The sequence below is a fragment of the Desarmillaria tabescens genome (genome assembly GCF_030435595.1).
Source record: "Desarmillaria tabescens strain CCBAS 213 chromosome Unknown EV420scaffold_1, whole genome shotgun sequence".
NCBI classification, from domain to species: domain Eukaryota; kingdom Fungi; phylum Basidiomycota; class Agaricomycetes; order Agaricales; family Physalacriaceae; genus Desarmillaria; species Desarmillaria tabescens.
The window spans coordinates 4,136,088-4,158,333 of NW_026848300.1; the positions used below are offsets into that span (position 1 = coordinate 4,136,088).

General features: G+C 46.6%; 6 protein-coding genes across 6 annotated transcripts; 4 read left to right on the forward strand and 2 right to left on the reverse strand.

Annotated features, from left to right (window-relative positions):
- Positions 1-527: 527 nt before the first annotated feature.
- EV420DRAFT_1634841 (uncharacterized protein) lies at positions 528-1,171 on the forward strand (the record flags this gene model as incomplete). Its single annotated transcript, XM_060476376.1, has 4 exons — positions 528-602; positions 659-886; positions 947-961; positions 1,013-1,171. 4 exons carry the CDS (start codon positions 528-530, stop codon positions 1,169-1,171), a joined length of 477 nt encoding a protein of 158 aa, XP_060340212.1.
- Positions 1,172-1,977: 806 nt separating this feature from the next.
- Positions 1,978-7,118, forward strand: EV420DRAFT_1616565 (uncharacterized protein; the record flags this gene model as incomplete). The annotated part of the gene is made up of 13 exons (XM_060475130.1): positions 1,978-2,116; positions 2,492-2,951; positions 3,009-3,302; positions 4,225-4,229; positions 4,880-5,011; positions 5,066-5,251; positions 5,305-5,399; positions 5,452-5,565; positions 5,619-5,768; positions 5,904-6,197; positions 6,255-6,470; positions 6,522-6,657; positions 6,712-7,118. 13 exons carry the CDS (start codon positions 1,978-1,980, stop codon positions 7,116-7,118), a joined length of 2,628 nt encoding a protein of 875 aa, XP_060340213.1.
- A 344-nt stretch (positions 7,119-7,462) lies between these two features.
- EV420DRAFT_1664174 (uncharacterized protein) lies at positions 7,463-9,299 on the reverse strand (the record flags this gene model as incomplete). The annotated part of the gene is made up of 9 exons (XM_060478953.1): positions 7,463-7,731; positions 7,801-7,821; positions 7,870-7,993; positions 8,061-8,138; positions 8,201-8,275; positions 8,329-8,544; positions 8,599-8,838; positions 8,894-9,040; positions 9,102-9,299. The coding sequence occupies 9 exons, from the start codon at positions 9,297-9,299 to the stop codon at positions 7,463-7,465; spliced, it is 1,368 nt and encodes a 455-aa protein (XP_060340214.1).
- Positions 9,300-11,041: 1,742 nt separating this feature from the next.
- On the forward strand, positions 11,042-13,983 carry EV420DRAFT_1500596 (putative halogenase). The gene is made up of 10 exons (XM_060471024.1): positions 11,042-11,509; positions 11,559-11,631; positions 11,688-11,827; positions 11,878-11,920; positions 11,998-12,044; positions 12,097-12,439; positions 12,491-12,787; positions 12,840-12,993; positions 13,048-13,160; positions 13,213-13,983. Exons 1-10 carry the CDS (start codon positions 11,495-11,497, stop codon positions 13,548-13,550), a joined length of 1,563 nt encoding a protein of 520 aa, XP_060340215.1. The 5' UTR covers positions 11,042-11,494; the 3' UTR covers positions 13,551-13,983.
- Positions 13,984-14,717: 734 nt separating this feature from the next.
- EV420DRAFT_1634846 (NRPS-like enzyme) lies at positions 14,718-18,516 on the forward strand (the record flags this gene model as incomplete). Its single annotated transcript, XM_060476377.1, has 19 exons — positions 14,718-14,985; positions 15,034-15,426; positions 15,474-15,533; positions 15,590-15,621; positions 15,675-15,806; positions 15,865-15,918; positions 15,966-16,048; positions 16,099-16,130; positions 16,190-16,224; positions 16,403-16,529; positions 16,578-16,603; positions 16,663-16,668; positions 16,725-16,743; positions 16,794-16,944; positions 17,001-17,058; positions 17,110-17,240; positions 17,288-17,359; positions 17,410-17,726; positions 17,777-18,516. 19 exons carry the CDS (start codon positions 14,718-14,720, stop codon positions 18,514-18,516), a joined length of 2,736 nt encoding a protein of 911 aa, XP_060340216.1.
- A 1,829-nt stretch (positions 18,517-20,345) lies between these two features.
- Positions 20,346-21,275, reverse strand: EV420DRAFT_1616568 (Cupredoxin; the record flags this gene model as incomplete). The annotated part of the gene is made up of 5 exons (XM_060475131.1): positions 20,346-20,427; positions 20,486-20,819; positions 20,878-20,984; positions 21,035-21,115; positions 21,166-21,275. The coding sequence occupies 5 exons, from the start codon at positions 21,273-21,275 to the stop codon at positions 20,346-20,348; spliced, it is 714 nt and encodes a 237-aa protein (XP_060340217.1).
- Between the last annotated feature and the right edge of the window lie 971 nt (positions 21,276-22,246).

Below are 22,246 nucleotides of genomic sequence, written 5' to 3' on the forward strand. Positions count from 1 at the left end.
AAATACCTATGTGTAAGAGATGTACTCGGCTGGACACCGAGGTATTACACACATGTCAGAGTCCCTTGAGAGATGACCGATCAGGCAATGAAATCATTACGTGTTCTGAACCGAAACAGCTCTCTGCTTCTTTCCCATTGAACACATCATTGCTTTTTCTCCTGAACACCTTGCATACTTCTTTACCTCAAGTGTTCTCCTGGTGAACATGTCTGTGGCTTATGGAGCACAGGGCTTGGGCATAGCTTGGTCCTAAGGTGCGCTTTTTCAACCAGTATCTGTTGAACCATCTAATATCTTGCTCAGATTCTGATGATTCTTCATCACCAGCTCCCTGGCATCTACGACTGAGATTCACACCAACATGCTCCCACCGGTTCCCATGAGGAGCCCCTAGGCGTCGTGGACAGGATGAGGCTTGGCGTCGAGAAGCTTTTTGACGGGATGTCCTGGGTTTGCCCAGTGCCATTGATCTGTGGGTTTTTGCACAACTGGGAGGCAATGCCATTGCCCCTCCAGTATTGACTATGGATGCATCTGTCTTTGGGGATGTGTTGAACATCGATTATGTTGAGTGCTGTATTCGTTCAATTCTGCAGCCGGTGAGTACTGCTTCCAATGCTACACGACCTTGCTGTACTAATCCCCTATACCACAGGGTGCCATTCACGGTCCTTTTCAAGATCCATCTGTCTATTCCCTCATTCTTACTGTCCATCTGCTGACGCCAACTAGCATGAGGCTTCTCCCATACGTCACCAGCCCGGCCGTCATCTTGGATACCTACACTGGCGAAGACTCCGAGATAGAAGCCCCCAAATGGGTTTTGCAGCTTGGTTCCAGTGCACACCACTTCTGGCAGCCACATGCACACATTGTGGAAGTGGTTGCCAGTCTCTCGCTTACCACTGATAATGCTCGTATTGCTCATCACCTGATGCAATAGTGCATGGCACTATTGGTATGTTGCCTACCTCATATTCTTCTGTGACATATACTAATCTACTATTAGCGTGTCTCTTATGCACAGACCATTGCATTCGGGACTTCTTCTCATCAACATACCGTTCCAACCAATTCTCGTAGTCATGCTCATCAAATTATGCATGCTGGACATTTTTTACATTCGCATGGTGCTGTAGAAAATAGTTTGCCCATTCGAGGCAATTAGAAGTTGAGCTCTATGGGCAGATGTTGATATAGGTGGCCTTTTGACATCATTATTAAGGACAATAGTAGCTACCAGTGCTAGTTTGGATGACAATATTCAGTACTCTTATCATTTCTTGGAGGGTGGGAGAGTTGTGAACGAACTGTAATCCATTTTTTGGACAGGAGTGTGATTCAGGTATGTCCTGCCTCTGACATGTCACATATTTATTCATTGCTCCTTGAGCTCATTTGCCTGATTTGACCATGGAATTTATTCAACTAACCTCCTTTCTTTACTTCTACGATGCCACCAAAGCTTGTGTCATGCCCTTGCTCTGCTTGCAAAGGAAAGGGAGTACCACCCCAGATGAAGAAGAACCATGCTGCCACCATCCTTCATGCAGCGTCTCGGAGACCAACCACTCCTCGTTTGCCATTACCAGCGCCCACTAAGCAGCATTCTATGCCCAATGCCCCATCACGGTTACCTCTTTTTCCCATCTCCAACATTCCGGTTCAAGACCCAAGGACTGGCAGTGTGGGATTTCGCATATATACAGCAAACCATCTGTGAGACACTCCTGATCCAGCTGAACCCCATGGTCTAGACAGAGCAGGGATGGAGACTTCAATGATGGCAGACTCTCATAGAGGTGGGTACTATGCACCTTTGTGATTGTGTTACTGATTTGGCGGTGCTCAGCCCCAGATTTTGATTTCACCTTTGAATTTCTTCCGCATCTTCCAGCTCCTCCTGCTACTGGGCCTGGAGCGGGTACCCTGGCCAGCATACCTACCTCTAGTCCCGAGGGTACAGCTGCTGCCATGAACGATCTGTGCACCCCCGCTTCAACTTCCTCAGAGTTTCATCGTCCCTCAGAGACACAGCTTGAGGCTGAAGAACGAGGACGAGTTATCATGGAGAAGGCCATGACAAGGCTAAATCTCGATGATCCTATCACCAGTGATGATTGGGATGACCCGGAGCCTGAATTGGATGATGATATTGAAGAGTTGGTGCCACTTGAGCTGCCTGCCACTGCATCGGTTCCTGAAATCCCTACGGTTGCCACAGCTATTGAACACCATGATGCTGAACCCTTTCATACCGACCCTCTGCACATCGAAAACACCCCAGATCCCTTCTATCAATCACCAGCAGATTTAGCATGGGATGTTCGCTCGCATTCATCCAATCCTATTCACCAACATCCAGCCATATGACTTCTTTACATTCTGATTTCTTGGCTACACACTCATTTTCACCTGCCGTTTCTGGCATGCACTGCTGCATTGGTAACCTGCTTTCACATTATCACGCTGGCATCCTCTACAATAGATACCTCAGAAGCCTACCATACATTACCTTCAATCACGAACCATCTTGGCATTGAACCTGTGTTTCAAGTGCTTCCCGTCTGCCCTGAATGCATGGAGGTCTACCTGGCATCGACGACACACGATCAAGCTTGCATACGTTGTCACTCATCCATCTTCAAGTTCACCCAGAGTCGTGATTCCTGCTCAGCTGCGGCTGGCAGCGAGAAGAGCAGAGCATGGCTTCAGTTCCCTATGAAATCAATCGAGGCACAGCTACATGACATAATTGCAGTGCAGGGAATGGAGGACATTCTTGAGGCATGGAGGGGCAAACCACGACAGCCTGGTGAATATATTGATAATTTTGATGGGGCTATTTGCCAGGAGCTGAAGGGTCAAGATGGATGGCTTTTCTTTGAGAATCCTCGACTCACAGATGATACAGAATTGCAGATTGGTCTCACTCTCAGCATGGATTGGTAATATTACGTTCTGTGGTCCTTTGAGAAGCATACTGAGCATTTATGTGCTCACAGGTTTTCATATCTTCGGAGTTTGATTGTGCCCTCCCACTCCTCAGGGCCTATGTCATTTAACATCATCAACCTGCCAGATTGGTTATGGTATGTACCAGTTGCTCACATTGTTATTCTTCTCATGCCATGGTATAGATATCGCACTTCAAATCTTCTGCTCTCCGGCATTACCCCAGGTCCCAAGGAGCAGACCAGTGACCAAATCCAATGTTTCATGTGGGTCTTCGTGAATGAGCTCATTCATCTGTACGAGGATGGTTTTGTGGTTCCAACCGAGAAATATCCTGAAGGACGGTGAAGAGGCTCTGTGCGCACCAAGCTAGAAATGCACTAGCATATATAACACTAACACACCCACACTCACACTCACACACACACAAACCCTCAGTAGTTCGGGGGTGATGTGCAATACAAGCACACAATAGCAGTAGTATTGAAAGAATCCTCGCACATTACAATATAATATAGCACGCTTAGCAATATAATAATCTTCTAAGTCCAAATGCTTTTGGAACAGGAGGTGAGCGACAGAATCGCTTGGCCTCAAGGCAAAAGTATTATTTCGCAAGCCCCCAAATGTTCTACAAGAACATATAACCCTCAAAATACGTCACGCACAACACACAAGTGTCCACAACATTTCACAATACACTTAACACAACTTAAAGCCTTGCACTCCAAGCAGAAAACACTTCAAAACCCATTCATAGATCCACAGGGTTCTAACCTATGCGATCCAGAGATACACAAACACAGAAAACATGTCCACAAGCCACAGGGTTTGAACCTATGCCACTTGGGAATAAACCAAAAAAACCTCAGAGATTACTGACAATCCAAAGGGTTCGAACCTCTGCCACTTGCAATAACTCAGAATTCACAAACAAGTTCCAGAAAAAACACAAATGCACATTCAAGTTATCACAATACAATATTCTCTAAGTAGAGCGCAATCAATTACTGTACTTTACTTGAACAAATCAAGCGCACTTGAGCAAGGCATGCCTCACGAGCTCTCAAAGTGTTCAAAATAATTCTAAGTTCAATAATACTCTCTCGCTCAATGCTTCAAATAAAATCCTTTCATCATACACTAAGTGTGCTGCTTCATAGTACAACTGCGGGGGTCTGAAAACTTGCTAACTACCTGTAAATACTGAAAATAGACAACGCTCCACCTCGGACTCCCTTCTCTTGCATGCCGCATCAGCCATAGTGATAGTAATCATTATTTTACTCAGCACTCCGTGTTGGCATGCGTGCTACCGCTGTTTTCTCCACTTGGCAAGGCCTAGCCTCATCATGCCATGTGGCATGTGTCTTATTGGCTCTGCGGATTTAATTACAGTGCCACGCAACTTATCTAGTGAGCGAGTTTTATTTTATTGGTTGCCACACAACCATTTCTAGTTTAATATTTCATATGGGCAGCGGGTTTTATTTCTCTCCAGCTGAGAACTCCTTAGAGTATCCAGACTTGTTGATTCTTCATTCAGGATGATGTTTCTCGGTGATTGCTGGATCGGCAGGGTTTGCGCATCATAGATCAATGTAGCATGAAGCACCTTCAATATATTATCTTCAGTGAATTTAATTGAGTGATACACTGCAGAGGAGGGCACAGTGTGTGTGTATAAGCACTGAGACTGCACACTTAAATGACACAAGTGTGCCGTTCTAAGTCTAAGCCATGCGCTCTACTCATATTATTTTTATTATAGTGCTTTCTGCCTCAGTGTGTAGCGCTCTATGCCTTACATACACTCTAATATTATTCACAGGGCACACACATGTTTGCATTCCTAGAATTCGCAAAATTACATGTGTGAACGCGTTGCACGTGTGTCAACGGCGTGTTCGGGTTGTTCTAGTTGGTGTCATCTGTGACAAACCAGCAGCACATAAGCTCGGTGGCTTTGGATCGCATAGTCATACCAATTTTTGTCACCATTGCTGGATATCCTTATCTGAGAAGCAAACTGCAGCTGCATTTCAGAGTGATGGTAAGCTTTGCGATAATTGAGATTTTGACTGAGGATTTAATTGCTTTTTTGTAGCCTGTAAACCACGCTCACATGAAGAGCAGTTCACCCTAATGAAAGAGTATCTAGCACTTCTGAATGAGACTCAGTGGAAGACTTTTGTTAGTACATACGCAACACGGTGGTGTGAGCTCGCACGGCTGCCTTACTTTGATGTTTGCCGCATGATTGTCATTGACCCAATGCATAATCTGCTACTTGGTACGTCATTGGTTCATCTGACTGAGGTGCTCATTGATGGTCAATTGCCTCAGGACTTGTTAAGACACATTTTTACAACATATGGATCCAGCTCAATGTTCTTCACAAGAATAAGGAGTTACGACACTTTCATGATATTTTAGTCCAGGTTAGGGAGAACCGCTATCAAGTTCCTGGCTCTAATCTGGTTGGAAATGTAGCTCAACATTCCAGCCTACCTGGGACGCCTACCTGCTATGATGGGTGAACCTGCTGGGGGTTCTCTGACTGCTGATCAATGGCTGATTGCGGCAACAATAGTGTGTCCCATCATTGTATGGTCTTCTTCTCCTCTGTGATACAGCCATTGTGATTGCCTCGTCGCCAGATTCCACAGATATGGAGCAAGTATTGTCCAGATCCAGTGGAGGCAGATATTGTTCTTGCATGTCAGATTGACAATCTGGCTCAGGAAATTGAGGACCAAAAGGCTGCTGCTCGCAAAGCTGCTGCTGAGGCTCGGAAAGCAAAAGATCTTGTGGCAAAGCAGGCTACACTCATCCAAGCTGCAACATGACCTCCCTCCACCTGAAAATGCCAAAGAACAGAAAAGGCGAAGGTATGTTGCCACACTGCTACCGCTTCTTAGACTGCTACATCCCATCCTCTCTAGTATATTTCAGCACCTGAACCCGAGGATGCTGATGACATTCCTGATGCTGGTGCGATAGAAGATGCATCAGATGATGAATATGAGGGTGACCAGGCACAGAAGTGCATACGACTGGGAGAGAAAGGCCAAGATCTCCTCTCGGATTCAATTTTACCAAACATTCACCCTCGAGATCCCGCTAACTTCTTCAAGCTTTCTACTGCATTACGGCTCATTCTAGTCCAGAAAACGCGAGACAAAGACATTGAGGAAGCAGACAGGCTCCTACGAGATTATGGTCTAGAGTTGATACAAGTAAGTGGTCGTGGTTGTGATGGGATAATGTCACTGATCTGAACATGTCTTTAACAGCTATACAGCACCAGTGTAATCAAGCCAAACCATCACTATGCCACTCACACTGCATCTTGTATGTGTGACTATGGGCCGCTTCACTGCTTTTGGACGTTTCTCTTTGAGCGGATTAACAAAGTCCCAAAATCATATAACTCTGGCAATCATTCTGGTGGTGAGCTGGAGGTGTCATTCTTCCAGGAGTTTCATCGCACTGTACAGCAGTCATGTGTAGTGAGTCAGTTATTCCTTGCTATGTGAAACAGGCCTGACATTACTTCATAGATGATGCAAGACAGTTACAATGCTGGGGTCAAGATGCCCATTCATGAGAGCATTGCATCCATGTACAAAGCAACTGCTGACAACTGTGGTACTGTGCAAGCCTTGGTGCAAGAGTCAGATGAGGTTTATAAAGATGGTCAGCTTTATTGACTGCGATGATCTTTCTTCTGTTGATTTGAGATTGAACTAGGTGACATCGCTCTACAGATGAGTCCTCACTCCAGGTCAATCAAGCTTCCAATTGATGTCTATGACAGTCTACTGCGTCATCTTCAAGCTCGCTTTCCAGCTTTGCATTTGCGATCCTATTTTGCTCTCGGAGATGCTACGTCCTTGCCTTTGGACCCTCGTGCTATTATCTTTGACTACGCTATTGTAGCACAGCGGCATTACTGGAGTCTTTCCCATGCTAACAGCAATGCCAATTCTCTTGTGGCTATCTGCACGGGATCCCAACATAATGACATCAGGATTGGAGAACTTCTTGATATTATAACGCTGCAGCAGAAGGAGCTTGGGGTTCAGTCATTAGGCCATGTCCGATGGCTCAAGCCAGCCAACATTTCTCTTGATCATACTTTCTGGTCAACAAGGTAATACTGCTTTTATCTGTGTGATTGACATCTTTCACTAAGCCAATGTCTTTGTCCAGTGACTCTCTCAGAATACAGTTCTGGGAAGAAGATGTTTATCTTGGAGATGACAATGAACATCCTGGGGAATACATCTGTCTAGTGGATATCTTATGTCATGTAGTACGTTCTTCCGTGGTGGTTCATGGGCAAAGGTATTGGGTAACCCTTGCAACATCAGTGACTTTAGTATGTGTTTGCTCTTAATATGTAATCTCTGTTACTAATAATCTTCTAGAGGTGCACATGAAGTGCATATCATTGCCTTTGAACTGTCGTTGTATGCTGAATCACTTTTTTACAGTCTATCTAATCTATATCATCTGCTTCATCATCTGCGAAACATTCAATGTCTTCCCCATCTAAATCATCATCGGGAACATGGAAGGACAGGATTGGCATATCCTCAGTGTTGTCCTTGAGGATGATCTCACGTCTATCACACTGAAACCACGACTTACTAACCCATGCCTTATATGTGAAGTTTGGTGGCTGGATATCAATGTCCTCATCCTGATCATTGAAAATACGTGTATGCACGTGCGAACCTCCATCTTCAGTGGAGAGTCTTCGCAATGCTGAGTAGAGACGTTCCAGCTACAGGAATTATCAGTATGCTCCTTTTCACATGCTTATTGGCTTCTTACTCATATGCTTATTCCACCAAGCTGGTCTTTTGACTTTTAACTGCTTATGCTGGGATCATCCAGACTGACAGCTTTCCGTGTCAGTCAATTCCTCAGACAAATAGTCTGTGAGAACAGCATGCTCAATTCCATCCACTGCTGAACCGTACTTCTCCTTCAGCTTTGGTATGGCCTCTCGCAGTGTGGTTGCCTTCTAAAGAAAAATCAATCTTGTAAGTCTCCATTTACAATATCAACGACTATGACTTGTCAGAACTCACTCCTTTCTTCCACTTGCAGCACCTGGTGTTGGTTGTTCTATTGCTTCCCTTGCTTCGTGCATCATCATTGGTTTGTTGCTACCATGGGATCGATGTCAGTGCCATTCCTGCTTCAGTACGATAAATGCAAGGGTACTGACTGCATACACTTCCTTAAGACGTTCAAAATAGCCACACATATGGTTTTCAATATCCGGCTTGGCCTCGTCAGGTAACTGGTGAGGCATTCATATTAATACATCCACGTAATAATAATATTGCGACTTACTTTCTTGTTTTGCATGATCAGTTGTGTGGCGATGGCCCGAAACTCAATGTTAACAGGTGCCTGGACCTTCGCTGTCCAGTCTGGATTGTGTGATACCTTGCCATGCTTGTCAACTTGGCATGGTGCATCCATGGGAAGAGGATCCGGAAGTGTAAATGCCTGTCGGCCATTTTTCGTAATTCCCAGAAGGCCAAGCATAGTGGTCTGTACCTCCTCCTGTCACATATATATAAGCTCAGTAGGCCTTGCAGATTTTATAGTCAGGTGTACCTCCATGTCCCTGTCTCGCTGCTTCCGTGCGGATGTTGCCATTCCACCACTGGTTTTGATCTTTCCCAGCTCATCCTGGATGCCCTCTTTAATCATTTCCCAAAGCAAAGTGGAGACAGCTGGATCCTTAAAGATAAGTGCCCAGTCATGCGAATCAGTTGCAGATGTAGTAGCTGGGCTGGTTGGTTTGATGGATGTTGGCATGTTGGGTGGGAAACTTGTTGCGACCATGGGATTGACCTATTACATGTTGAGTATGTGGTTTTCTACAATTATCTGGCGAAGTTGGACTGACCGTTGGAATTCCCATCGTATTAGGTGATGCATGTGGCAACATGACGCTAGGCATGGCATTTCCCATACCATATACAGAATAGTAGGTGCTAGGTGAAAACGGCATCTGGGCAGTCGCATTGCCATGATTGAGACTTGACATGAACGGCTAAGATCGAAACAAGACTGTCAGCAAACTTGGACATTTCTCAGGTAAGACATAACATAACCTGATATGCTCCGGTATTAACATTGTTTGTATTGACAGGAAAGCCATGGATACCATCTCCGACTCCAGCTGCAGGAGAGCCATTAATGCCACCAAGTAACTCCTGCATCAAGGTCCCATTTGCGGTTTGTGCATTCTGAGATGACTGGTCCCCTGAGGTTCTGCTGATATCCAGAAAGCCCGCAGTGTTAGAATCCATGAGATAATGATAAGGTTGCAGTGTTTCGTGGGATGTTAATTTCTCATGGTGGGTACGTGCTTCATTTTAAACGTCTAAGTGCAATATTGATTGTCCTGAACATTTAGGCGACGTTTAGCATTAATATCCATGTTCCTCGATGTAATGAAAATTTCAGGGAATACTAAAGGCGAGTCTTTCAAGTTCCAAATTTTAGCTGACATCATTATATTGATGTTTCAGTATAGCCACTGTCTATCCATGGTTGCTGGGTTATAACAGCAGTATCTTGTCCAGTCATTTGGGGCGACTAGACCCACCAAAGGTCGAAAGAACGTCTCATCATTGCAAGCTATTGGCATGTTGTATGTGAGGATCATCATATTGGATTGCATGGTGGGAGGAATGGCCCAAACAGGATAAGGCAGGAGGTGGGAGTTCTGACAGCAGCACAGGGACCACTATCTGGGACATCTGTTCATGTGCGGATCTGTCATGTATTACGAGTATAAAAATCAATTTATCTCATTGGAAATGATATATTCTGAGAGAAATACATTTGATGTCAGGCCCCTAATCCATGGGAAGGTGTGGAGTCTATCATCTGACAGGCGATGTGTCACTGTACAATATATTCCTGGATACATCACCTATTTGAGGTTGCATGAGGGGGTACAAGCTATGTGTAACAAACCACATTATACCTGACATGTTAGATGCATGTCAGGGGCTTAAACATCTCATAGAAAATGCAGTGCATGCACCGGACTTGTCTTCCTCCATCTTATCCATTCAAGCACTCGAGTTCTTAGATTAACTGTTCATCACAAACTTCATATAACATTGGCAAAAATACCAAAGCGGGCTTGCCCAGATCGTTGATACTGTCAGTACTGCATTCATGCCATTCCCTCCAAAGTAGTGATGTCCGGGTCAGGCTTAAAGCCCATGACCCAACCTGACCCAGCCCAGCCCAGCCCTGAAAAGCCTGGCCCTGATGGAGGGCTTTGGCGGGCTCAAGGCTCGGGCTCAAGATATGGAAATCCCAAGCCCTGGTGTCAGGCTGGTGAGTGACTGTGGCATCCTGATATTGGTTTTGTACAAGGTGAGTATGGTTTATCTGTGAGATTCAAGCATCAATATGACAGTTTACAGCAAAACTTACCATGAGGGTGACATCTACACCTCATTTCATGCCTGTGGATGCCAAAAGCCTAGCAAAATACCCGAGCCCAGCCCGACCCTTGCCTGACCCTGAGGCGGGCTTTGGCGGGCTCAGGGCTCGGGCTCACATTCCCATTGCCTGACCCTCAAAAGCCCAGCCCAAGCCCGAAAAGCCCAGCCCGACCCGGCCCGGACATCACTACTCCAAAGACTCATGCTTGGTTTAGTTGTCTTCAATGGCGACTTCATCGAGATTTTGAAGGAGCCAAAAGAAGTCAGGCAGTCAGGGCATGATCACTGGTACAGCCCGCATATGTTCATCTGGGGTATGAACTTAATAACGCCAAATATCATGTTACTTACGTTCAAGACGTCGTGTATGTACTCCTTATTTCCGTGAGTCCTGTACAGGTGATCTGATGCATTGCTGGCGGAGTTTGACTGTCTTTCGCGGAGTTGAAGTAATGCAGTTCAGCACAGAGAGTGTAAGACATGCCACCAGCTCGACTCCCAAAGCACTTTCTATTCCCAAAAGCCTGCTACTACAAGGTTCCCGTACTGTTTGCGATACCTGACTCTGCTTCCAGGGCTTCTTGGTGATTGCGGGCTCCAACACATACATGTTCGTTTGCGCGTCTATTTCTATGATTGCAGGTACTGATATCTGCTCGGTATAACCGCGATAGCCGTTAGTACACAGCCGCTGTCGGAAGAGTTGAAGCTCAGCCACCCCTATACGCCTTTAATATGGTCTTGTTGCGACCAAAAAACTCCGTTTTCAATCATCCCACGTCGTTGGACCTGCTCTCATGACTTTTTTTTTCGAAACAATCGCATTGACGGATCACGCCACAAAATCATAAAATAACACCGTTTGTGAAACCGAGGTATCAGTCCCTAGCCTAACTAGTCGATAGAGCTCATGCAGGCCCTACTGCCTGAGACTGGTGAGGAACTACCTTGTACGCAAAAAAAGAAACAAAGCCGTTTGGGAAGTATGCTTTCACTTAAAAAGCGTCGAAGAACAACAGGTGGTATCATTGCATTTCATCATGGAAGCGCAAGTGGTGAGTCAGTTCGCTACATTCCTCTCGTGCAGTTGTATATTGCTTATAGCCTTTGTCAACGAACATTACTGTGATCGGGGGAGGACCTGCGGGGTCTTATGCTGCCGCCGTTCTCGCAAGAGGTGAGCTGTTTTTCCGTCCCTTGCAGCGTGTTATGAGATTCATAGAAACCCTCCAGAGGGCTTCGAAGTCACGCTCCTCGAGAAAGATGTCTTCCCTCGCTATCACATAGGAGAGAGCATGCTCCCATCCTGCCGTCCGTTCCTCAGATTTATCGACTTTGAGGAGAAGATGAAAAACTACGGTTTCTTTCCAAAGGTGCGTTTCTCCCTTCTCTTCTAAGTTATCGCTATCTAAATATCGATAAGCCCGGTGCTGCGCTCAAACTCAATCAGGATAAACGCGAAGGATGTGCGTATTTACTATCAGCGAGTCACATTAGCTCATGGAGTGAAGATATGCAGAATCGCTGACTTCTTACTGTCTAGATACCGATTTCACCGCTAACGGCCCAGATAACGCGGCTTGGAACGTGGTAAGCTTTATTTTCTTTCTCAACAACAAACAACCTAATAGTTTAAATACAGGTGCGATCGGAATTTGACGATCTCCTTCTTCGCCATGCAGCGGAATTGGGCGTCCATGTGCATGAGGGTGTCCGAGTTGAGAAAATCCATTTTTCTCCTGACGAGCCTGCTCGTCCCGTTTCATTGGCTTGGAGCAAAGTCGATGGGACGCAGGGAGATGTGTCCTTTAATTGGCTTGTTGACGCTTCTGGGAGGAACGGATTGATGTCCACGAGATACCTGAAGAATAGGTCGTTCAACAAGTCTCTTAAGAACGTTGCTGTGTGGGGATATTGGACCGGTGCTGGACGTTACGCGCCTGGGACAAAAAGGGAGAACGCACCGTGGTTTGAGGCTTTGACTGGCGAGTAGAAGATCTGCTCGGCTCAATTGTGATTTTTATTTTCCATTCTAGATGAAACGGGTTGGGCTTGGTTTATTCCTCTTCACAACGGAGCTACCAGCGTTGGTGTTGTTCTGGCGGAAGACGAGAGCAAGCGCAAGAAAGCCCAGTACCGTTCAGAATCGAATGGGAAATCGCTTTCGGAAGTACAGCATGATTGCTACATGGCAGATCTCCAACGAGCTCCAGGACTGATTCAGCTACTGGGAGACGCGGAATTTGAAGGGAAGCTTATGTCTGCGGGTGACTATAGCTATCATGCGTCGGAATATGCTGGTTCTCACTTTCGTATCGCTGGGGATGCGGGAGGTAATCTAATTTCCCAAACATAAGCGCTTCAAGCTGACGCGTGACTCTTTAGCTTTTATTGACCCATTCTTCTCATCTGGTATCCACCTGGCACTTACCGGCGGATTGTCTGCAGCGAGTACCATTGCCGCATCCATCAGAGGGAATTGTACAGAAGCTGAGGCCTACGGGTTCCACAGCTCGAAAGTAGAAACCGCTTATACACGGTAAGAATTCTACGAAGTCGCGTCTGTTCACCTGTTCATTTCAAACGGCTTTAGGTTCCTCTTTGTTGTGCTCGGCATCTATAAGCAGATACGGGCCCAGCAAACGGCTGTTCTGTACGAGGACGAAGAAGACAATTTTGACAGGGCAATCGATTCTCTTAGACCTGGTAATCTTACATCTTTATCACCTGCATTTTGAGGCTTATTTTTTTTTGATAGTCATTCAGGGTTGCGCGGATGCCGATGAAAATCTCACGGAAGCGGAGCTTCAGAACACGCTGGATTTCTGTAAAAGCGTCCTTGCGCCTAACCAACAGAAGGAAAAAGAAGGTGGTGCTCAACGACAGGGTAATCTGGCAGATCCAGAAGGGACGGACACAGGTGCTGTCGACAAGCTCGCCGGAGCAAACATGGGAGCAAAGGGCACAGAGCCTGAAGTCGATGGGAAGAATCCACTAGAACTGATGGACGACTGTAAGAGAAATTTCGGAACGGAGATCATCAACGGGTTCTATGTTAAGATGGAACAAGGGATGCTGGGTCTCGTGCGTGCATAGCATCCATCCAATTTTTTCTATACAAAGTTTAGCCTGTAAATGAAGAGTTAGGTAAATCAAGGTACCTGTATTATATATTTATAAGTTCGCTTTATCGTCGATTGATCGTCTACATGGAACAAGTTAACAACACCATCTTGTCACTTGAGGTATCTAGCCGGGATACCGCAACTTTGCAAGCACTAGACTGCATCCATGTATACGGTAGCGATGCAAACACATTTCGGGATCTCACACTATACTTACCGATGATGAGATCTTTTCATGAAGGACATGGATAAAGGTTTTAAATGAGCGTAGGCGATAAGAAGGAATGACTGAGATGAGCGGGTATTGCAACTGATGAGTTCCCTGTCAAATGAGATGAATATTAATGAATAGTCTCCTGCGCCGGGTGAGCCAATCAGTTTACGAGGGAAGACGGAAAGAGCTAGCACCGAGCACATGGAAGGAAGGGAAGTGAACTCCCGTTTCTTCCCGGCAGACGCGTCATTACTTAGGGGCTCAGTGCTTTTTGGGAGGCGCGCTCCTTACATAAGCATTCCCTCTTATTACCGACCACCATTTGTGCGTACCACCACCACCACCACCATGTTCGACGACACCGATGGGCGACTTCCCTTCCAGCAATCCTTCGAATATCCTCGCAAATGGCATAAGGGAGCGATTTTCTGTGTATGTGGGACTGTTATGGTAGAAGGTGGGCGCGGGAACGATGGGCAATGAAGGAGTATACTTTTCACGGAGCCTAGGTGAGTGCCCCACTTGTATTCGTGTCGTTCTCACCCTTACTTTCGGTATATTTCGTAGCTATATTTATATATAAACGGGACCAACAATCAATAATCATGCAGAAAGATAATTTTTAACCTGGTCGAACGTTAACGTTCAGTGTTCAATTCACATGGCCGTTTATCTTCGCCGTAGACTGGCACTCTACCACCCGCATACAGTCATGCGGAAATTTCCTTCCAGCCAATATCCTGAGTTCTGTGTGTTTCTGATTTAGAAGCCCATCTGTAAGAATCTTCTGATCCTTATTGCCCGTTTCCTTTTTACTGACGCATGATAGTAAGAAATCATGTCGGCTAACGCGATGGCACGGGAATATTTTTCTAACTCCGATCTCGACCAAAAGCGAGCGACCATCAGTAAGGTCTGGATACGATGTCGCTGCCAGCTCCCCAAGGTGTTTCCTCCTCGACTTTCAAACCCCCTCCACTTGATGGATCGCTTACGGTCCCCGAATTATTCGACTACAACGGTTTCCACAGTCCTAAGCACACCTTATTTCGATACGACAGCCTGGACAATGACGGATCTCGCGGTATTACCTGGGAGGAGGGTGTTGCAGCGTTTCATGTAGCCGGGCATTATTTCAAGGAGCATATTAACAATGAATTTCCAGTTGTCGTCGGTATCCTAGCTAATACTGGTACGCTTGCGTATTCCCTTTGGTGTTAAAGTTCTCAGCGTCTAGCAGATTTGATGACGTACTTTACGGTGCTTGTCGCCCTAATGCGCCTCGGCAAAATCCCCTTTCCCATTTCCTCCCGTAATTCTGTTGCCGCCATCATTCATCTGATGAAGTCAACAAACTCCAGGTATCTCGTCGTTAGCGGAGATGCTACCCTGCAGACGCTTGCCGATATTGTCTGTTGTCATTTCACGGAAAGTGACGAAAAGATTATCACGATATCGATGCCACGCTTCGCCGATTTATTTCCATCCGAGCTGCCCTCATACCAACCTCTTGCACCGATCCGTCCTGAATGGTCACAGACAGCCGTCATCCTTCATTCGTCGGGTACGACACGGTTTCCTAGTCCTATTTGCACCACTCACAAAATTCTCCTGCAAAATGTCACCCGACCACGTACGCGTTTCTCATCGCCGTCTCAGCTCCAACTAAGTGATATTCAGATTACGGGGAAGTCGATCTATGCGGAGAAGTGGTAGGAGCCCAGGCGGTTCCAATGTATCGTAAGTATCTCTTCCATCGGCACCCTTGACGAGACAGGTTCTAAATTTAGCCATAGACACAATGGGGTTCACATCTATCTTGCTTTCTGTGAGCTCATCTCTTTCAATTTTTATTCGGTAGCACTGACAGCTCGTTCGTAGGTCGGAACTGGCGCCATCATTGCTTGCTTCCCGCCCGTAGAGCCGCCCATAATACCGACACCCGAACGGCTTCTTTCAAGCGTGATAAATACCCGAAGCACCATACTTTTTAGTGTTCCTGCTTTTCTGGAAGTGCGAAAAACCTATCTTCAAAACCGAACGACTTCACACTGATAAATCAGTTGTGTAGAACTGGGCTCGAGATTCTCGAACTATCGAAGCTCTTAAATCGACAACTGCGATTGTAAGTTTTCCCTTGTAGCCGGATAATGGATGCTGAATTGGCTGCAGACCTTCGCCGGGGGTCCTCTAGAGAAGACTGCCGGCGATACTCTTGTCGCGAATGGCATTTTCATAGTATCCGTCTTTGGTCTGTGAGTGTTGGCGCTCTGTCGATGACTCGTGTCTCTTATATTCCTGAAAGAACCGAATCTGCAGTATCCATGGTATTGCCCAGTACGGCGCCGTTTGCTCTTCTGTGTTACCTATAAGGTATTGACCTGATTGTCAAACAGAGAGTATCCCCGCTGAAGGATGGGAGTGGATGAGAGTGAGTACCCTGCAAAGTGCTCCGTAGCTGTTGTGGACCATCTGGCAGGTGCCGAGTAATATCGACGTCGGCTTTGTCCCGACAGGTGAAGAGGACATCTATCGTTTGTACGTCAAGGCGAGTCTCTGAAGTCGTATTATCTATTGTTCCTCCACTAATAGCGCAAGCCTTTTTCTAGGAAAATGAACTAAATTGCCCTTCGGTTCTTGACACCGAAATTGATGGAGTCAAAGCCTTCGACACGAAAGATCTAGTGCAGCTACATCCTTTGAATCGAACGCTTTTCAAGGTCTATGGACGAGCTGGTGAGGCGACAGTTTTGCATGTTTGACCTCATCTCAATTAGCTTCCAGATGACCAGATAATGCATAGCACAGGGGTATGCTCTTATCTCTTAGTCGCCGTAGTCTGAGACTAACCCTGATATCTACACTTTAGGAAAAGGTATACTTACCTATGTGCATCATCTTCATTCCGTCATACTTACAATCATTTTGCAGACGAATCCTGTACCAATTGGTGAGCAAAGTGACAGACCCATGGAGTATTTCTGACGATATGCAATGTAGAAGCAGTCCTGATTACTGACAAGCGCATTGCCGCAGCCGTCATGTTCGGCCGTTCGAAGTTCCAACCAGGCGTCCTCATTCAGCCTACGCCAGACGAAGCCTTTGACCCGGATGATGTCATCCGTTTGGCGGAATATCGGTCAAGTATATGGTACGGCTTTGTGCGCTCTCTCTCTCTCGTGATGTTGTTAACCAATTTATTGACAGGGGCTCCATTAGCAGAGCAAACGAGCAAGCACCCCAACATTCCCGGATACACAAGGAGGTGTGTATGTCACATTCGTTGCAGAGATCTATTTGATCAATCATATGTAAGATGATCCTTGTGGCGAAACCGACAAAGCCCTTCGAATTCACGGCGAAGGGAACCCCGCGGCGTACTGCCATACTGGAAGCTTATGAGGAACAGATCGAAATTTTGTTGATCAGATGCTCCCCACCGACGTTGTGATTCCTCAAGAGTGGTCATTGAAAAACATCACGGCCTTGATTAGAGATATCGTGCGGGTCATTTTCGAACGAGACATCGGCGACTCCGATAATATCTTCGTAGCAGGAGGCGACAGGTATGCCCTTTCAGCATTTGTTTAGCATCGTACCTGAGATTGTCACGTAGTTTAACAGCAATGGCCATTCGAAACTCTATCCTTCGTGCACTTCGCGAGTCCGGTGCAGTCCCTGTGACAGCCATCAGGGCTCTCCCATACAGTTTTGTGTTCGATTCACCCTCCGTTGCCACGCTGAGCACATTCATCTACGGTTTCGTGCTGGGTGCTCAAGCTACGTCGGCGGCTACTCAAGATGCGAGCATTGAACGGCAAAGTGTTTCCTCAAGCATCGAGCTCCGGCATGAACAGTCATTTTCCGATCAAAGTCAGAGTGTGGTGAGGCTACGAGACGGGAACGGCGAACCGCCTTTGATCATCATCCCTGGTAAGCACAAGCTTATCGTACACACTGTACGTTAGTTGACCCCTTCCTAGGTGCTGACGTATCTTTCTTCGAATACGCGACCTACGTAGACACGTTCCGGACAGCAGTTTGGACTCTCGCTATCACACCGGATACACCCTTAACCTCTCTCCGCGACATGGCGACCTTCTATTTCTTCAGGATCAAAGACGAGAGACCTACCGGTCCCTATCGTTTAGCGTCGTACTCGTCAACCAGCGTCCTCCTCGTCCTTCTTCTGAAGCTTTTCGAAGACAACGGTGACGAGATTGTTCAGGCTGTCATGCTTGACCACTTCCCAGCCATGTTTGTATACACAGCCAACAAGCACGGGAACCCTAATCCCAGACTGCCAGAGAGTATCGAAACAATGCTTGAAGCAAACATGATTGCCATTAGGTCCATGATGGATCGGGACGCTCACCGCAAAGAGCGGATGTGGGATACTGTCGGTGCAAATGACCTGGATATGGTCCGGCGCTCGGTCCGTAACATCCGGGCCTATCTCACTGCGGCTGCCGAGTTTGTGTATGATCTGGCGACAGACGAGGAAGGGGCGTCGTCTATGGAGTTGATGGTGAAGTGGCTGAGGACGGTGAAAGCGCCTGTGACGGTGGTCGTAGCGGCTCAGGGTGCTGCTTACGGAATGGAGTGGACGGATATGGGCACGAGGCGATGTCTCCCGGATGCCCGAGTTGTTTTCGCCGAGGGAGGCCACTACGAGTTTCTGAGTGACAAAGTGGTCATAGAGCTGCTACAAGAGGGTTATTGAGCATAGTAAGGGCCGTTACTATCAATGTTGGTCGTGGGCTCTGGTCTGGTTTGGTTACCACCTCTCGCCGTCCTACCAGATCACATTGCTACTGTCATTCCGGGCTTTCAATTCTGCGTATTAATCTATATCCTTCTTTCCTGTCCATCGATTAATCCCCAAGCTACGCCTGGCCATCCCTAGAAATGAAATCTCTCAACTAAGCAATTGTCTCATGTATCTCGATATCGCTCGAGAGAGATGATGAAGCTAAATTATTGAATTTGGTGTGCGGTAATAGGACGGTTTTCGGCATGATGTGCTTCCTTACGATACGAAACGTTCTCAAGACTCAGGCATTGCCCAAGTGACGAGCATTCCTAGTTGAGTTGTCGAAATCGATCCGGAAAGGTTTAAGGGTCCGTTATGCATCATCCGTTACTGTAGGCAGATCAAGGGTGTGGACTGCCTTGACGTGGTTCCAAAAAGTGAAACCAAATGGCACGACTGTAGGACGAGAAATTTCCTAAATGGATGTCTACTGGCGAAGAAACGGCAATAGCATCTGGCGCACAGGCTATGACGTCTTCGAGGCAGTGTGGATCCCGCACGGTGATCTGAGCGCCATTTTTGCGTCCGTCGATGTGGTGGGTTTTCCCAGTCAGGCTTGCAAGGACAAGGAGAATATAAAATGGCTTCCGATACCCATTACTTTCGCAAGAACCTGTGGCCAAAGGAAAGCCAATACGACATCGATAGGTGAGATATATCCTCTTATGACGAAAATACGCCTTGATCTCCTACCACTCTCCCTAAGATGCCGTATATGATCGTCAAATATAATCCCGCAGCTACATTGCATTCTCAAGGGATATATCAGGATCCGGTTGACAGACTGCGATTGGTGCATTCGTGCTACATCATCCTCAAATAGAACGACTTAATTCGGACTTCACCTCAAACCAGTAGCCAACACACTGCACTTTTCGGATCGTCTCTCACATACATACCGCCCTTGAGAACGAGGATTCATGAACTGTTTTACAGGTAAGGCTGATTCTTTACATCAACCCCTTGCTGAATTCCTTTATGCACAGCTACACTAGCTGGACTCAATTCAATCGCATCGGTTACCCGCGCTTATGGGATTCTCAGGGGTGTGGTTTGACCGGTCCCCTTTGATTATGGTAGTGATCGAAAGAAGAGGATGCTAGCATCATTGCTGCGGTGTATATTTGAGGCTTGAAGCCATCTCAGGTAACGGCTTCGAGTCATAGAACGCCGCGTTTAAATTTGAGGCATGCGTGGGCAATTGTGAATGATATACATCTGAATATGATTCGACTGAACCTTGAGATAGTACATAAACAATGTGCAATTGACCTCAATTGAGGATGGGAACGGGTGGGCCTTGTAGTATTTCAGACGCAAACGGGAATTGTTTCGCTTAGCTGCTTATTTATGCGGATCGAAAGAGGCACGAAGAAGATATATAGGTCATTTCATAGCTGTAGGACTCCACTTTGTCCGCAGTCAAGATACTAAAAGAGATACGAACAGAGCATCTGACTACTCCAGGAGGTACACTAGCTACAATCTATAATTTAAGGTCCAAAGAATGATATGAAAGCAAAAATAAGTCTGTTTAAAATTTCACAACAGGCTCAACCCCTTCAATAGGATGTCTTGTTCGTTGCAATCGCAAGTGCCTGGAACGCCTCGAAGGTGTTTGGTCCATTCTCGTCAGCATTAATAGCGAACACCATGCCTGATCCGCAGTGACTAACAGGCACAGTCTGGCTGCAATAGCCCCAGATTGGGTTGGTCTAGCAGAACATCAACACGGCATGTTACGAGACAGACAGCGCACTTACGTCATTGACGGTAATCTTGAACGTCGGGAAGTACGTCTCATTGGCAGCAACAGGCATACTGTAGCAGCGATGTGAGGAACTACGCCATTATACTGGGAAGGAGGAAAGGATCTTACAATCCAGAGAAGAACCCGACCTTCCCAGTTGAAGTCTTCAAGGGCACACATGGGTTCGCAAAGTTGCTCTGGGTGACTGTATGGTTCTTGGGGTGGAACTCAAACGTAACTGTATCGCCAATAGCGGCAGTGATGTTCGGAGGTCCATAGGCGAGCTTTCCGTCCACTCCGACGATGATCTTGTGGTCAACAGGTGCGCTATAGGTCGGCTTAGCATAATCCGTAGTCTTACTCATAGTTGGAGGGGTAGAGGGGAGGGGAACGCCCGTAGCCTTAGCTAGTGCCTTGAACTTGTCGAATGTACCGGGAGGAGGATTGATGGCGAACACCATACCTATTGGAATTGAATGTCAGAAATATACGGACTTATACAATGAAGTTCATGTGCATACCAGACCCACAGTGCCCGGTTTGTTCGCAATGGAACCAAACAGGGTCCTTGTCGACAACTTTGACGTTGAATGTCGGTAGGTATTTCTCGTCTGGAGAAACTGGAACACTACGAAATGCCATTAAATAGAATAAGGTGGAGGCATTTATGAAACTAACAATCCAGAGTCGAGACCTCCATAGAGCGGAACACAGGGAGCCTCAAAGGACGATTGGGTGACTGTGTGATTCTTAGGATTACTGCGCGATAGTTAGCGTAATGGAATGGAGCCTGAAAAAAGGAGGCGTACAAGATGAAAGTAATAACATCGCCTGGCTCGGCGTAGACGTATTCAGGATCATAGGCGAGCTTGCCATTGGCGCCTACGGTCACATTGTACGTCGAGCTGTACGACGCCATAACGGCGGGTAGAAGAGCTAAAGCAAACCAAGAAGATATCATGATGAACGAAGAAAGATAAAGAAATGCCCTGACGAGAAGGCAAAGAAGAAACGAAGAGGGATACCCAGCAATTACCTTGAACACTGATGTTTTATACCATGAGCATTCCCGAAATGACCAGACGAAGAGAGTCAAATTACACGGAGGCTGAGGTGGTGCAGTGCTCAGCAGACCATATAGCGAATCGTATTGGTATATTTCAATTGAGTGGTGGAAATACGACTAAGCCAATAGGAAGAACTTGCACTCGGGGCGCAGCGGTGCTTCGGCTTCTACCCAAATGCATCTCTCAAACAGTATGGAGGCGCCCTTTACAAATAGCCAAGAAAGATTCTGACGCCAGTGTTTGAAAATCGTATACGCTCGGGGAGGCCGGCAGCTGAGCCGGTGCCGATGCTGTGTCTGACGCGCCATTTATGCGGTGGGCACGGGACCGAGCACTCCAAGAAGTTATGGGCGGTCATGAAAATTGGATTAGCTCAGACCATTTGAAAGCCGTAATCCCATGATGAAACGAGGCAAATATGCGACCGTAGTCGTTTCATGTTGTAAATCGGCGTTCGCCACAGGATGCGGAAACGGAAGCATTGAAGCTAGCCATCCAAGGAATGGTTTATTACTAGTGCTAATAGATTCATTTCCTAAGACGAAGTATCGTAATCACAGCTTAAAAGATGTGACCGCTCTTCTGAGCCATAAAACACGAAAAGAGTGACCAAGCATACGTACCTGTCAGCATACCTCGACAAGCAACACATATGGGTGGATTGCCTTGGCTTCTTGCGTATTAGGTCGCTGCGTATGCGCTTTTTAATAGCTGAAATAGGGACGAGAACCACTGGTAATCAATCAGTTCCTACGAGCTACAGCGCCGCCGACCGGAGAGTCAGTTCACAAACACGGAAAGCGGCAGTAGAAAAACTTGACCA

Bases quoted from the DNA above. Each gene is read 5' to 3' on its own strand.
- EV420DRAFT_1500596 (XM_060471024.1), top strand. The intron at 11,632-11,687 runs GTGAGCTGTTTT...GAAACCCTCCAG, and splicing joins TGCCGCCGTTCTCGCAAGAG to AGGGCTTCGAAGTCACGCTC. The intron at 13,161-13,212 runs GTAATCTTACAT...TTTTTTTGATAG, and splicing joins AATCGATTCTCTTAGACCTG to TCATTCAGGGTTGCGCGGAT.